Raw genomic sequence first — 16,770 nt, 5'->3', positions numbered from 1 at the left:
CTATGCAGTTCAGGCTGGCCTTTAGCTCACTTTGTAGCTCAGGCTGGTCTCGAACTTGTGACAATCCACCTGCCTCGGCCTCCCGAGTGCTGGGATTACAGGTGTGCACCACCATGCCCAGCTGCAGTCAGATCTATCCTAGAATCTGTGGCAAGTGAGTCTCACCTTCGCAGTTACACCATGATCACATCGAATGAAGAATTTAATGAAATGACTTGTCAGTGTCGATCAGATTTCCTGACTAATGGTGGGTTCACTTCATGGAAGTAAAAGGCAAGGGTTGACATGTTTACCTGTAGAAATACTTACACAGAGACCTAATTGTGGTCCAGACCCCAGTTCCTGGTCTTTTCCTCCTCTGGCACGAGAAGCACCGTGCAGATGAGCTGATGCAGGAGCAGTACCGCATATGCACCCAGCCCAAGGCCCTGAGCGAAGCCCCGCCCTCCCACCTGGGTGTGATGGTCTTGTGGGAGGAGATCAAGCTGCACCTTCACAAGCAGGTCTACTGGAGGAACAGAGAGGCTGCCAGGCAGTGCTCACAGCACGTTGTGCACAATCTAACCACAAGGCAGCAGTATTAGCCTTAATTCCTCTTCCAGATGACGTGCCTGTCCTGGAGAAGACAAGTTTCTCACCTTCCTTCTAATGTTGTTTTTGCAGTTCATCATGTTACAAGAAGAAAAAAAAAAATGAATGTTTCAGTAGAAAATCTGCTTTGTGATGTACTGCGCTGTGGAGTAATCAACAAAAGGAAATTAGTGTTTGCTCTAGAAATAGCCTGGGGTCCATTAAAACCTGGGGCCTGTGTTGCATCAGGCGGGGTGGGGCGTGCAGCTGGCCACTCAGCAGAGGCTTCACTTAGAGGGACGTGGGGCATGGATGCACTGCTCCACCTGTAGACTAGCACATCAGTCAGCCTGCTTCTTTTTTAAAGGAGAGCTTTGGGGGTTGATAGCACGATGAATCCTTTTCACTGAAGTGGTGAGTAATGCTGCATCTGAAATCCTACTCTGTTGACAGAAAGTAGAAATAAAGCCCCAAAGTAACCTACTGTTGCTTAGTCCCCAGAGGTCTGTTCCTAAGCAAATGGGTAAAAGTACAAAATAGGTTAGACTATAAAGTGTATCACGATGTTCTGGATTAGTAGTCAGAGTTGCTGTCAGCTGCTTTGAATGAACAGAATTAAATATAGAAACATTTTTAAGGGAGCACTTGATATATTGGCGTGCTGGCTACCAGCTGTGTCTGGAGCAGAAGCTTGTATGAGCCAGACACATGGGGCCTTCCTCAGAAGGCATAGACCAGATGTGCAAGCAGGGTTTGGCTTCTGCTTTACCTTTCCTCATTTAGCATGCATTCATTTATAGGTATTATCCTTTGTTTTCTGATATTCTGATTTGCTACATCTGTATCTACATTATAATACTTTGAGTGGAAAGAGCTTTCACTGAGGGAGTAAAACAAACAAATGAGGTATAAGATCAGTCTGATGTAAAAGAAAGGATGACAAAAAAAAAAAAAAGAAAGGATGACAGTCTAACAGAAAGGAGAAGGGCTAGTAGCTTTAGAGAAATACATCAGTCACAGACAGGATGTTGTTTTAATTCAAGTATAACATCAATGAGACAAGATGAGTAAATTATACTCAGACAAGACTATACTACATTATTTATTACACATGAGCCTTTTACCATTGGGCCAATTGCTAGATCCAGAAATTGGGAGAAAAGGGGAAAGGCATGCATAAGCTTTTGTAACCTTTGCCTCTTAAAAGGAACCTGCTATTTGTATATAAACTCCCAAAATTCACAAGACAAAAATTATTACTGTTTTTGCTCAGTAAAGCATATCACCTAAAATGTTACAAATTCCAAATATCTAGGTGCTCCATGAATCCAATTTTCAATAATTAATTATTCTTACAAATTGTAAGTTGGGAGGGTGTCGGCCCATTTGGGGAGCCCAAGGGAAATTTTCACAGGTGAGGTCCCCAGATTAAAGAATACACATGTGCAAGACATCAGCAAGAACAGCAGACATCATGGAGCAGAGCCGAGCACAGGCGCTCAAGTATACAAAAGCAGCCTGGGTCTTTTTGTGTGTGTGTCTTTTTGAGACAGAGTCTCACTATGCAGTTCAGGCTGGCCTTGAACTCACTTTGTAGCCCAGGCTGGCTCAAACTCACAGCGAGCCTGGGTCTTTATTGTATAATTCTTTTTTGGTACCGGGAATCAAACTCAGCCCCTCACACTCTCCAGGCAGGTGCTGTGCCACTGAGCTAAACCCCTGGCCCTGTTGTATAATTCTTATACAGGTCGCTATGTCATATTTACATTCTTACATGCTACCCTCATTGGTGCATGCATAGTTATCCACTGCTAAGTCATGGTTACATAACTATATCCTGCTGTGCACCTGTGCAGGACAAGCAGGATCACATCTTCAGTTGTCCTTAGGTGCCCCTGAGCTTTGAAGTAGTCTGAGTGGTTCTCACAGGGAATATTTCTTAAGATATATGAAAGTTCTCTCCAAAGTTATGTAGGCCATTGTCTTCTTTTGTATGCAGCTATTTATGATGAAGACCAGCAAATTATGGTATTAAAATGAGAGAATTCAACTATTTGCAAAGGTAAGTTGCCACTTGCTTTTGTGAGAGAATCAAGTGATTTTTCCTTTATTTCTATTTTTTTTTTAAACTAGCTTATAATCTAAAGATGGAAGCTGAGGAGTGGGACCATCACTATGTTTTTGACATTAAATGGTACTAATAAAGTATTTTATTGCCAAAAGTTAAATGAAAACATGGTGTTGTAGTCAGAGTTTGCAAGGGAATAGATTTAGTACAGGACACATAATTTATAAGATTATTTTATAATATTCACCCAAAAAGTCAAGTGTAGAGGAGTGTAAGAGCTCTGTCCATATACTAGAGACACAAGCAATCCAGCTGAGGGTCTGGATCCCATTGCAATGTCCTGCATGAGTCCAGCTGGGGGCCTAGAGCCCACGACAATGTCTCATGCAAGTCTATATCAAGGATCTACATTAGGAAGCCCCAAAGGTCAGTGGTGGAAGCTAGAAAGTTTGCACCAGTAAAGGATCTGTGCCACTAGGCTGAGGGATCTGCACTAGAGCGAGGAAGTGAAGCTCAAAGTAAGGTCCAGAGCTCCCTTGAAGAAAACCACAGCCATCCTCAGCAACAGAGGGGACCCAAACTCCTCTGACGTGAGAACAGCTGAGTTCATATCGGGAAAACCAGCATGACAAACTTCTCCGGCAACAGCGTGCCATCTTCGCCTCCAGTTCTCCTTTTATGCTGTTGGCAACAATCCTCAGGTGGGCCTTTCACACCCAGGACCATGCTGAATCAGTTCAGCTGGGTGTTCCAAGTTGACTATTAGTTAATCCACCACACATGATAAATTAATTTTTATTATAAAATATCATAAATACAGAAATGTGCATAATATATCACTATGTACTTCAAGAACAATAAAGCAAACACCACTGCACCCCCACCCAGGTGAAGATATGGGCCTCCCAGTGCCAGAACCCTGGGCACCTTTCTGGACCACATACCCCACCCTCTCCATGGTACTTGGGTTGTGTGATGTTTCCACTTGTTTCTCTTCATACTTTTCTCAACTACTCATGTATCTCTGCCCAATATATTGTTTAATTTTGCCCATTTAAAAAAAAGGTAGGCTGTATGGGAAGTGATTAGGTCATGGGGGCAGTGCCTTTATGAATGGGATTAATGTTTTAAGAGAGGTCAAATAAAGCCCCCCATCATGCAAGGGTATAGTGAAAAGGCAATTACCTACAAATCAAGAAATGGATCCTCACTCGACACCCTATCTGCTAAACCTTGATCTTGGACTTTTTCCAACTTTGAGGTCTATAAGGAATAGACTTCTGTTATTTACAAGCCACTCAATCTAGTATTCTGTTTTACAATAGCCTAAACTAACAATTATGTATGGCTTCTAGGGTCACAGTAATGAGCTACCATAGATGGGGTGGCTTAAATAAAAGAAATCAATTGCCTAACTTCTGGAGGTCAGAGGTACAAGACCAGCACATGTGATTCCTTCTGAGGGCTCTGGAGGAAGAACTTTTCTCAGCATGAAGATGACCAACTTCTCTCCACACCACTTATCATCTTCTCTCTATGCATGTCTATCTTTGGGCCCAACTTCCCCATTTTTATAAAAAGATCAGTTGTTTTGGATCAGGGTTCCATCCTTATGATCTCAATTAACCTCATTACCTCCTTTAAGGCATTATCCCCAAATAGTCGCACTGGAAGTTATGGCTTCAATATATGAATCGGGTGGGGGCATAGTTTAATCTGTAAGAGGGCCAAAGTGTGCCTGTTTAGTAAGTTGGGAGTAGGGAGGGGAGTGATGCTGGGCCCCCCATGCTTTGCTCGTGAAACCCCATACATCCACTTTGTTCTAGGAAGGAGAGGAGCCAGGATGAAGCCCCTATGGAGTTTGAAATGGGATAGAGCACCCTATTTCTTTCAGGATCCCCAAATTCTCTGCTGTATGAACTAGGTGTTTTCACCACCCTGAGGATATATCCTCTCTTCCCGGTTCACCAAGCATTTAAATTTGGGCAAGAAACTTCTTTCTGTGGGGCCCAGCTTCCCCATGGGGATTAAAGGCCATCTTCCCTCAGGGGCCTGCACCAACCAGCATATTTCATGGGCACTGGTCCATGAGCTGCCAGCAGGTGCTTCCTTCCCAGCCACTTCCCCATGGCTAGCCAGAGTCCCAAATGCTCACCAGACGAACCGACCGTTCCCCTAAGTGACCCTGTAAACCCAAGAGAACCTGGGATGATAGTGACAGGAACGGAATCAGGGGTGCAATGGCCCCTCCTCTTGGAGTAGAAAGGAGGGTGCTAGCCCAGCCCATGAGGGCCACAGAGCTCTGCAGGTTGGCATCATGTCCTGTACTCCCATCCTACTCATGCTACTGGCCTACTGCACAGGTGAGGGAACCCCCCAGTGCCCAAAGCCCCTGCCCTTTCCCTTGCCTTTCCCTCCCTTGGGGACCCATGTGCTTCTGTGTTCCTAGGTTATGGCACCCAGCCTGTGCTGCATCAGCCGCCGTCTGTGTCCTCATCCCTTGGAACTACAGTCCGCCTAACCTGCACCCTGAGCAGTGACTATAATATTGGCTTTTACAGCATCTTCTGGTACCAGCAGAGGCCAGGCCAGCCTCCGAGGTTCCTGCTAAGATACTTCTCATACTCAGACAAGCACCAGGGCCCTAAGGTCCCCCCTCGCTTCTCTGGATCCAAAGACATGGACAGGAACCAGGGATATTTGAGCATCTCTGAGCTGCAGCCTGAGGATGAAGCTATGTATTACTGTGCTTTGGGGACAGGGCGTCCAGAGAGGGAGAAGGAAATGGAAAAGGAGAGGGGGGAAGAAAAGGTCCCAGGTACCCAGGGCACATATACCTTGACCTGAAGATGGGCTTGATGGGAGAAACTGGTGTGGGGAGGAGGAGCACGGAACCACAGGGCTATGCAGAGCAAGAGGAAACCACTCACCTTGTCCTTGTCCGGCAGTTGCTGTAACCCCACTGGTAGTGCATTACAGAATTAAAGCTGTTTATCCTGGAAAGTTGTTTTTCTGAGTTTGATCTGCCTGGTACATGATCTCATAGGATGCATCTAAAACCAAACAAGGACAAAGGTCCAGGGAAACTGGTCAGTCATGGTCACGTGGACAGTGCTCTCCTGAGCTCTGACCCTTGAAAGTCATGGAGGAGAGGGGTCGATAAAAGCTCCTGGGAGAAGCATTCGTGCCCAGGGCAGGACCACCTTTTGTCATTTGATTATGTGCAACAGTTTCAGGATGAACAAGGTTAAGAAAATGCTTTTAATGGGCCTCTGGGGAGAACAGGTGCCAAATGAATAGATCTGGAGCAATTCTTCCCACCTTGGTACTAGCGACATTTTGGACCAGACAAATCATAATTATTGTTATAGGGCTGTCCTTTGTGTTAAAGATACTGAGCCCACCAGATGCCCCTTAACCCCCATTTGTGACAACTCAGAATGTCTCCAGACACTGCCAAATGCTCCCAGAGTAGCAAAGTTGGCCACTGGTCTCCGTGAGAGAATGCTTTTGCTCTTCTGGACAGGGCAGTAACAATTTCCATAAAGGGCCAGGTAGGAACTGTTTTTGGCTCCCTAGGCCATCCTGTCTCTGTTGAAACTACTCAGTTCTGTTCTTATAGCAAGAAAGCAGCCACAAATGATATGTGAACAAAGGAGGATGCCTGTGTTCTTGTTAACTTACAGAAAGAAACGGGGCTTGGCTGGATGTGACACGAAGCCCATAGACAGCCAAGCCCCACTTTAGGGAATCACTTGTTCCTGCCCCCAGGTTTCAGCCAAGCCATGCTTTGTGGGATCATCAAGATCTTTCTCGATTCCTCCTGCCTGATGACCCCAGGGATCGAGGGATCTAGAGGCACAAGGGTCATGGTCTCATGGAGGCCACACTGGGTTTGTTGGATGAAAGTGTAATAGGAAGGATCCCACAGCTCTGGCCCACAGGTGACACCGTAAGCTCCTGGGTGGTGAGTCAGAATGTGCCCTGCAAAGAGGGACCCTCTACACAGGGTGTCCACACAGCGTATGGACCTGCCTCATACTCAGGGAGGTGCCAGGTACATCATCTCTCCTGTGATCCCAAGAATATCCATTTACCACTGCTAAAAAGACCCTGCGGGTCCCTAGGAGGTAGACATGTCAATATCAGCCTTTCCTCCTGAGGCCTCAGCTCATGTCATTCTTGGGAACCTTTTTGCTTCCATTTCCTCAAATTCACTAATTTCCCTGCTCCTGCAGGCTTTTGCCCCAGGCAGGGACCTCCAGGTCCACATTTCTAAGGGCTGGCTGGGTGGTTTTCAAAGAACTCTGTCTTTTGCTTATATCCTGACCCCCTTGCTTTTATCCTCTGTTATTCTGAGGTTTCATGCCATGACATGAAAGCCAGAAAGCAGGCAGTCAGGTTGGACTTCATCACCCTGTCACTTCTGCCCCATTGGCTCAGTGGACAATGATACCCTGGAACTGGGCCTCAGACCAGCAGGTCTTAGCTCTGACTGGCCTTACAGAGATTAATTGATTAGGCCTAAAAGCCAATGGTATATGTAAAGGGGCCAACAATAGTGCTGGCTAACTTACAGAAAGTGTCTAACCTAGGCTTACCTGTCATGGGTGTGCAACAAAATTCTAGCATAATCATCTCATCAATCTCAGGGCTGTTCTTCCCTCCTGTCCAATTGTTTGCTTTCATCTGAGTCACTTCTCACCTCGACTACTGTCTAGCCTCCTGCTCATACTCCTGCTTCAACCTAAACTCTACTCCTCATGAGTCCTAGATCCAGCCTTGCTTGCGCTCCTCCTCTCTGACCCATGACTATCTGCCATGCACTAAGGCATCTGTAATTTCCAATTTTCTAATGGCTACATTACAGAAAAATAACTGGGCATGGTGGTATGTACTCCCAGCAATTTGGAAGGCTCAGGCAGGAAGATTGCTTGAACCTAGGAGTTCAAGGTCAGCCTGGGCAACATGAAGAGACACTATTTCAAAAAAGAAAGAAAGAAAAAAGTTAATAAAACAAGTGAGATGATTTCTAATGGTATATATTTATTTAGTATGATATATCCCAAATATGATCATTTTAATGAGCAATTAATATAAAAAGCAGTTGTGAAACCATTTAAACTATTTTTTTGTATTTGAAATACAGTATATATTTTACACTCTTGGCTCGTCTCAGTTTAGACCAGTCACATTCCAAATGGTCAATATCTGCTTCAGCTTGTGAAAAGACAGCTGGGTTGGAGGGACAGAATTCAGACTCCTTATCATGACACAGTCTAGGAAGGCTGGTTCAACTTCTGTCCTAAACCCATTTCTTGTCCACCCCTTTATGGCCCATTTCTCTAACCCAATTCTTGTACACTCCTTTATCATCCATTTCTGCCACGTTAAGTCCATTGCATTGATCGGCACCTGATTCATTTGGTTGCCTCCAAACCTTTGCTCAAACTGTTTACTTGTCAGAAAGACTTCCTGTTCCTTCGCGGTGTCCCCCCGGGTGGCTGCACCCGCTCAGGGTTCCACAATGATCTTGGCTCTCTCCTTGGCCAGATGGTTCCTTCACCTTTTTATGGAGTTATTAACTTCCCCCAATGTGCAAACAGCTTGTTTTCCTATCTATATTTAGCACCTACCACACCGCTCTGATTTTATTTAGCAAGGCTCCCTCCTGCACCAGCTGGCAAGTTCTCTGTGGGCAGGGTCAGTTATGTGTCTGATAAACACTAGATGAGAAGAGAGTTGAGTAAATAAATGAGTCAATGAATGTATGACCGAGGGAATTTTGGGGGTTCCAAAGACTTTGCTATTCTGTGATTCCGTTAGGCGGCTGGAATTGTGTTTCCTGGAGCTTTCATTTCTACCAGCAGGGAACAACCAGCAAACCAAAATTTGAAAATAAAACAACTATACAATATATCATAGGTTAAAAAGAGATAATGTGGGAGAAGAAAAATAGCACAAAGCAAATGAGACAGGATAGGGAAGGGGACAGACACATGGACATGAGCTGTTCAATTACTCCCAGACGGGCAACAGACGGCTTGTCTTATTTTTGGAAAGGGTCCTCCCAGGAGCAAGTATCAGCCATAGACAGACACCTTCTCCTGTCTTGTTGCATGTCACTTCCCTCTGACGAATCATGCACTGGGTACCTTGCCAGTCCTGTGCCTCCCAGGATACCATAGCAGCCGCGTGCTGCCCAGGTCCCACCTTTCCATTCCTGCATCAGCCTGGCCCAGGCTCAGATAACTGGTCCGGAAGGGCCACCTGATCAGTGTGACCCCACTGGAGGTTTGTGCTGCCCGTTTAGGTGGGAGCGGCAGGCTGCTTTCCTCCAGCCCAGACCCAGGTATGGGTGATCCATCAGGGTTTTAGAGCACCCTTATAGGAGGCTTTACAGGAGGCTTTTACAAAGGTTCTGCCTCTTAAGTCAAGGTCCCTTTGTTCCATTCCTTTGTTCATTTGTCTTCATATTATTTTTAAAAGCTGGTCATAGTATGAATATATCCTACATATTCGTTTAGCACCTCCTGATTTGTAACTTGCTTACTCTACAGTTAAAAGATTTTTGTCTGACAATTAGTGAAAAGTCTATGCGTACTACGTGTACATGTACATTTTTCTCACTTTTTCCATCCAACACAGTGGCATGCCCATTATTTTGTATTACTGGTATTGTAGGTTTATTCTTCCTGCACTTACTACTCATTGCTAATTAAACTTACGGCTAAGCATACTGGATAGCACTTGATGTAATGGGCAGTGTATATTCTACACGTTTTTTCTGTTATTTAACCGTGGGTGTTGCTAGTATATATTGACAATTCCTTGACCAAACTCCAGCCAGGTTCCTATGGACCATTTTTCAACTAGACCTCAACCTTGGCCTATACAGATTTGAACAAACACTTAACATAATTCCTAACAGTTCAAGGCTACATCTCTAGGATGACCCGAGACCCCATTAAAGTGCCTATCTGAGAAAACTATATGAAGAATATATTCTTTGTTACAGCCAGCACCTGAAGACAGGAGCCCTGTCTCCCAGGCTCCGTGGGAAGGTAAGAGCCTAATTTCAGTAAGTTCCAGTTAGAAAACCCCAGGTGGGCTTTACATGGACAAACCACCTTTCTTTCCTTTTGTAATTTTTTCCTTACTCTAGCATTTATGTGCCCCTCCTCTCCTTTATTACTCCCTCCTTCTCTCTGTCTCTTTTTTCATGGTAACAAAGCTTTATTCAAGGCAGGAAAAGAAACAAACTCCACAGAGCAAGTTTGGCCCAAGTAAAAGTAGGAGAAGTACGCCCTGCAGCATGAGGTGGGCTTTGTGCAAGAGAGAGCAGAGTGAGTGGAAGAGCCCCAGCCCTGTCCCAGCCCCTGAACTAAAGCCCTAAGGAGAGCCTGTTCCTGAGCGCTAGATCACTCTCCATCACCCCTCCAGGCTTCAGGGGCGTGCTCCACAGACTCAGGGCCCCTTGGGGAAATGGGGAACCAGAGTGTGTTAAATATATCCCATCCATGGCCCCAGAGGTGGTGGCTGCTGTAGGAAGCAGTTAGGCCTTGGTCCCAACCACAGCAGGGCAGTTAGCAGGTGTCTCTCTAGGAGGGATCCCCAGGGGTAACTGCCTTGGCCCCTGGAGAGGGTGGGCTGGGGGCGGGGACCCAAACCCATCCAGTCTGAGCAAGAGCTGTGTGTCCAGATCTGTGTGCACTGGTGTGGCCGCAGCGGGAGGGCCAGGGCCACATCCTCCGGGAAGCCCACAACGCAAGTGGGGTCAGAGGTGCCCTTGACCCTGAGGGCAGATGAAGCCAGGAACAGGCCAGGTGAGCTGTAAGGTCCCTGGTGAGCCCGGCCTTCTCCCCAGGAGGTGCAAGGGCCTTCTGTTGCTTCTGCTACTAGGCCTGGCCAGAGGCAACCAGGGGCCACAGGCCCTAACAGCAGCACCACGGAGCAGGACCCCAAGCCCAGGAGCCTCCAACCTGTGGAACATATGGGGCAGGTAAGGGGCCACGAAGGTGGTAGTGGGGCATCCCTGGGACTGGGCTGAGAATGGACAGTTGAGCATGGGGCCGGGGCAGAAGCTGGCTTAAAATATTGATATTTTGTCCATCATGGATTTATTTGCATTAGTATTTTTAAATGTTGTATTAAAATATTCATTACTGAGTCTTCTGGCACCTGTTAAATTTTGTCTCAAGGCTATGGCCTTGCTAGCCTCTCCCTACTCCTCTGGCTGGGGCAGAAATGGAGGGCAGGATGGCTGCCTGGATGGTGGCCGCTGTCCAGGCAGCGTTCTTATTTAGCTCCTCCTTTCCCTCTTCTCCTCTCGTCTTCTCTGCTCATGGCCCCCTCTAAGCCCTTACTTCAGCTGGAACACCAGGTAGTGGGCTCCAGCTTATGCTGTAAGCAAGGCCTTCCCTGGGGGACCCAGATCACCAGACCTTCACCAAAGATTCTGTCCAGGCCCTGCCCCCACACCCAGGATCCCAGGTCTTCCCAGGATGAAGGTGCCTCCATGGGAAAGGCTCAGGTAGGGTCTGTGGGGCCCAGGGTGTGTGTCCCCAGCCCCTCCTCTTTGTGTGTGGTGGAAAGTCCCTAGACAAAGCACTGAGCATCTGATCCATTTATGACAATCTATGATGCAACAGCTTGTTCATCACTGGTGTACTTCATATCCAATGGGTACAAATCATTGCAGGGGCAGAACTCCCCCCTCCCCCAATGGTTCCATGAGACAGGTTGTGCTGCTATCCCGTTTTCACAAATGGGAATAGCAAACAGAGAGGTGAAGTGGCCTGCCCAGTGTCACTTGGCACAGACCCCAGGGGCCAAGCTTGATAGCCTCCAGCTCTCCTCTCTCCCCACCCTGGAAGCTGGTGGAGCTGATAAGGTCAGCAATGTGAGGCACGCTGACTGGATGAGACCTTGCAGCCTGACACTTGTCTTGGGGATGCTGAAATTGCCACAGTGAGGGGATCCAGCAGGAGGGGTGGATCCTCAGCTGTGTCAGCCCTATGGCCACTGGGGTAAGCCAGCACTGGACGATGTCCAGCCAGGACCTGAGTCTCAGCATACTTCAGGTGCTGCTGAGCAGACAGTCCCCACCAGGGTCAGGCTCTGTGCTGGGCTGAGGTGCTGGGGGATCGGGGGAGAGGTGACCACTGAGGTGACAGTCACATGCAGTGTGATGTCTATAGAATGGAGACAGACCTAGGATGGATAACTGGAAGAGGGATCCACCTGCGCAAGGGCATTACAGGCATGGAACTCTTAGGATGCACGGTGGCTGGCTGGGCTGGAGTTGGTGGATCAAGGTGATCTGAGACGGGACGGCCAGCCAGGCCCAGCCGCATCTCTAGAGGACAGATTCAGGTGGGGAATCCTGCGGCATGTTTGTAGGGAGGCTACCTGACTAGACTTGGATAGGTAGGCAGAGGTGGTAATCTGGACCTAGAGAGACCCTAGGCAGGGTGGCCTAGTGACCCAAAGTTTGACAGCTTTGGGAACAGACTCAGCGGATGGGCTAAACAGGAGAGGGCGGAGCAAGGACCACTCCCTGGCTTTTGTGATGAGCCATTAAGGAAATGCAGTGATATATCAACAAGTCAAAAAAAAAAAAAAGGTCCAAAAGAAGCGGTGATCTGCTGGGCATACTGAGAGCAAGCGCACTCACTGACTCGTTTATACACATTTACTGGGGGGCAGACCTGGAGATGTGGAGTGTAGGCCTGTCACAAGGACAGACCCACGGCCTGTTTATGGACAATGGGGAGAAGGGCGATGTGTCTGGGGGCAGATGCCTAAGCTGGCCGCACAGATCGCTGGGCGCTGGCTGGTGATGCAGAAGCACAGCAAAGGCAGCAGTTCGCAGAGGGAGGAGAGCTCCTGCAGCAGGACCAGCGCATCTGAGGGTCTCCTGTGCCTGCCCTTCGTTCTGTGGTCCAGGAGGCGCTGGGGGAATTGAGTAAAGGAGACTGTCAGAGGAGGACTTGCTGTTTTGAAAACACTGGCTGCAGATGGGAGGTTGGTTCGACCAGATTAGTTGAGAACCTGGGCAGTGGCAGAAAGAGGAAAGAGGGCAGTGGTTCCCTGGCCAGAAGTGGTGAGCTGAGACTATAGCCTATGCCTGGGCACCAGCAGGAGGCGCCAGTCCACCGGCAGCCAAAGGCCAACATTCCTGCAGAATTGGCAAGTGAATTTAAAGGGAGGATGCAAGAGTACTGACCAGGGAAGACAACATTCTCAAGACTGTCAGTGGGGAGGTTGAGTTTCTGGAAAAAAAACCCTGTAGTACCATGTATTACATTTCATACAAATGTGCATCCCTTTTTTATGTTTGTTTGTTTGTTTGAGACAGGGTTTCACTATACAGTTCAGGTTGGTCTTGAACTCACTTGGTAGTCAAGGCTGGCTTCAAACTTGCAGCGATCCTCCTGCCTCAGCCTCCCGAGTGCTGGCATTACAGGCGTGCACCACCGTGCCTGGCGAATCCCTCTTAATCCTGTAATTTCACTTCTGTATCTTGAGGGAATAATCAAAACTTCCACTAAGTGTTATAAATGTGTCCATGGGGGTAAAATGTAAAGAACCCAAATGCCAAATGATAGGAGGAGGTAAAATAAACTATGGTACATCCATGGTAGGGAATATTAAACAGTTAATATGTTTTAAGGATTCTAACCAAAAGATTTAAAACAGACTGCAATATGTCTTACTATCTATTTTTCTATTTTATTTACACAGTAAAATTCATAATTCTTAGTGTAGTAAAAAAGTAGTATTTTCTTTAAAAAAATCATAGAATCATGTGACCACTTCTACAATCAAATACAGACTATTTCAATCAACCCCTCCCAGCTTCCTTAGTGCCCCTTTATAGTCAGCACCATAATGACCCTCTCGTTTTACTTTTTCCAGAATATCTCATCAGTGGAATCATACAGTATATAATCTTTTTTTAAATCTTTTTTTTTTTTTTAGGTAATTCTAGATCCACATGCAGTTGTAAGAAATAGTACAAAGGCACCTCATGTACTGTTTCCCCAATAATAACACAACCTAAAGCTATAGTAAAATATACAACAGGATGTATAACCTGACCTTACTGAGCACTGGTGAAGATGTACAGCAACTCTTTTACATTGTAGAAATGCAAAAAGGTAGGCACCTCAGAGAACCATTTTTCAATTTCTAGTAAGTATACACTTAAGCATATTAAAGAAACCTGACTCTTAGACAGTTATCCAAGTGGGATGAAAACTTATATTCAAACAAAACCTTGCATGCAAATATTTTTAACAGCTTTATTCATCACTGCCCCAAACTGGAAACAACCTAAATATCCTTCTGCTGGCAAATGGTGAAACAAATTGTGATACATTCATAAGATGAAATGCTACTCAGCAATGAAAAAGAACAAAATGTTGGTAAATGAGACAACTTGGATGAATTGCAAAGGTGTTACACTGAAGTAAAGACAGATTCAAAGACACTGATACAGTCAAAGGACAGAACCTTTCTGTGACCACAAATATCACTCACATTGTTTTACAGCAACATTCACTTCTATTCCTCCAAAATCCTTCCTTAACCCCTGGCAACTATTAATTTTGTCTCCATTTCTGATTTTATCATTGCAATAGTTGCATGTGTGTGTGTGTGTGTGTGTGTGTGTGTGTGTGAAACCCTTGCTCTCCTACTGAGCTCTACCCCAGCCCGTGTTCTAAAAACTGAGTCATATAATATGCAACCTTTTGGGTATGGCTTTGACTCAGCCTAATTTACTGGATGTTCACTCGGGTGGTTGGAGGTATCATAGTTTGTTCTTTTTCTTCACTGAGTAGTGGTCCAAGCATGTACCCTTTTAAATCTGTCTTTAGTACCCTAAGCATGGCTAGGGTACACCTCAATCCCCAGCACTCAGGGCAAAAAGCCCAGCAACTCCACTGTAAGGCACATATCCAAAGGAAATAAAGCCAGTTTATTGAGATGTCTGCACTGAAGCACTATTTATAATAATGCAGATCTGGGGTCAATGTAATTCTCTATCAGTGAATGAATAAAGAAAATGTGGTATATATGCCTAATGGAATACTATTTGTACCTTGAAAGAAGAGAATACTGTCATTTGGACAATATAGATGAACTGGAAGACATTATGTTGAGTAAAATAAGCCAGGCACAGAAAGAAATACTGCACCGTCTCACCTCTATGTGGAATCAAAAAAGCTGAACTCATAGACATAGAGAGTAGAACGGTGGTGATCAGAGGCTAGAGTGGTGGCGGGTCAGGATGTGTGCAAAGGATGCAAAATTCCAGGTAGAGGAACAAGCTCAAGAGATCTGTTGTATAACATGGTGACTATAGTTAATAACACTGTATTATATTCTTAAAAAGTGCTACCAGAGTAGCCCTTAAGGGTACTCAAAAAAAAACTTGAACAGACAATTGATGTTTTTTCTGGACTCTCAATTTTATTCCATTGATCTAAATTTCTGTCCTTATGACAATACCACACGGTTTCTATTACTTTAGCTTTGTAGCAAGTTTTGGAATTAGAAAGTGTGAGATTCTTTTTTTTGTCTTTTTGAAATAGGGTCTCGCTATGCAGTTCAAGCTGGCCTTGAGGTCACTTTGTAGCCCAAGCTGGTCTTGAACTTGCAACGATCCTCCTGCCTCAGCCTCCCAAGTGCTGGGATTATAGGCATGGGCCACCACGCCTGGTGAGATCTTTATTTTTACTTTTTTTAGATAATTTTTCCCACTGGAGTCCTTGACAATTCTGTATGAATTTTCAAATCAGTTTCTGCATGTCTTTAGAAATGGGTAATCATTGGGATTTTGATAGACAATGTACTGAATATATAGATCATTTTCGATAGTATTGTCATCTTAACTATGTTATCTCACCATCCATGAACATAGGTACATATTTTTGTTAGGTCCTTAATTTCTCTGAACAATACTTTGTAGTTTATAGTGTATAAGTTTCATCTCAATGTTTAAATTTATTCCTAAGTATTTTTAATGTTATTTTAAATGAAGTTTTCTTAATATTTGGGTTTTCATTGCTAGTATATAGAAGTATGACAGATTTTGCATGTTGATTTCTATCATGTAGCTGATGAATATATTTATTTGCTCCAGCAGGAATTTTGTGTGTGTGCATGTGTGTGTGTGTGCATGTGTGTGTGTGTGTCCTTTGGGATTTTCTATATATAAGATCATATCACCTGCAAGTAATTACACTTTTTCCTTCCCAATTTGAAATCCTTTGATTTCTTGTTCTTGATGCTTCTCTGGCTAGAATCTCCCATGGGCAAAAATGGGCATCCCTGTCTTATTCCTGATCTCAGGGAGAAAAGCATTCGGTCTTTCACTGTTGAGTATGAAGTTAGCTGTGTATATTCATACGTGGTCTTTATCAATGTTGAAGACTTTCCTTTTAGCTCTAATTTTTTAGATGTCATGTCATAAATGTGTTGAATTTCATTAATTGCTTACTATGCATTAAGATAGTAGTGTGATTATTTTTCTTCACTAAATTAATACAAGGGAAGTACACTGATGTATAGTGCACAACATTGATTTTGGTAGGTTGAAATACCTTGTATTCCTGGAATAAATCCCACTTGGTTGTAGCATACAGTTCTTTTAATTACTGATATTTTCTTGCCATTATGGGGGGATTATTTAGATAGGGTTTTTTGGTTTTTTTTGTTTTGTTTTTTTGTGGGGGGTTTTTGGTACCAGGAATCGAACACAGAACCTTGCACTTGCCAGCCAGGGTCCCCAGCCCTTAGATAGGGTTTTGAAGTACATAATGATTACATTCATTATGGGGAGCAGACATATGTACACAACACATCTTCATTCCTTTCACTTTCCCTTCCTCTCCCTTCCCACCCCGCCCCCATCTCTTTGTCCCCTTCCATTTACATTGACACCACACTGTTTTATTTCTTTTAATTCTAGAATATGTGTTGACATCTGTTATGGTTTGTGTCTGGGTGTCCCCCCAAAGCCTCATGCGGTCATGGGGCAGGCTTTTAGAGTTTGATTGATTATGGGTGTGAGAGCTACACCCACCCAGGGGTGGACAGTTTGCATATGTAAGGGAGAGGAAGAG

At 45.2% G+C, this 16,770-nt stretch overlaps 1 protein-coding gene, 1 pseudogene and 1 gene segment (V, D, J or C); all 3 read left to right on the top strand.

The window, feature by feature from the left end:
- Positions 1-584, top strand: part of LOC102016205 — a 23,074-nt pseudogene extending 22,490 nt beyond the window's left edge.
- Positions 585-4,952: 4,368 nt separating this feature from the next.
- On the top strand, positions 4,953-5,660 carry LOC102011365 (immunoglobulin iota chain). The gene is made up of 2 exons (XM_005391688.2): positions 4,953-5,001; positions 5,088-5,660. Exons 1-2 carry the CDS (start codon positions 4,956-4,958, stop codon positions 5,483-5,485), a joined length of 444 nt encoding a protein of 147 aa, XP_005391745.1. The 5' UTR covers positions 4,953-4,955; the 3' UTR covers positions 5,486-5,660.
- A 4,681-nt stretch (positions 5,661-10,341) lies between these two features.
- Positions 10,342-16,770, top strand: part of LOC102010841 — a 13,340-nt gene continuing 6,911 nt past the window's right edge. Inside the window, 1 exon segment of the C gene segment in view lies at positions 10,342-10,640. Within this exon segment, the coding sequence occupies positions 10,444-10,640 (197 nt within the window).

Source organism: Chinchilla lanigera, unplaced genomic scaffold (genome assembly GCF_000276665.1).
Source record: "Chinchilla lanigera isolate Chin_1 unplaced genomic scaffold, ChiLan1.0 scaffold00041, whole genome shotgun sequence".
Lineage (NCBI taxonomy): Eukaryota > Metazoa > Chordata > Mammalia > Rodentia > Chinchillidae > Chinchilla > Chinchilla lanigera.
The sequence above is the reverse complement of the archived record's forward strand: the minus strand, read 5'-3'. Positions and strand labels throughout refer to the sequence as shown.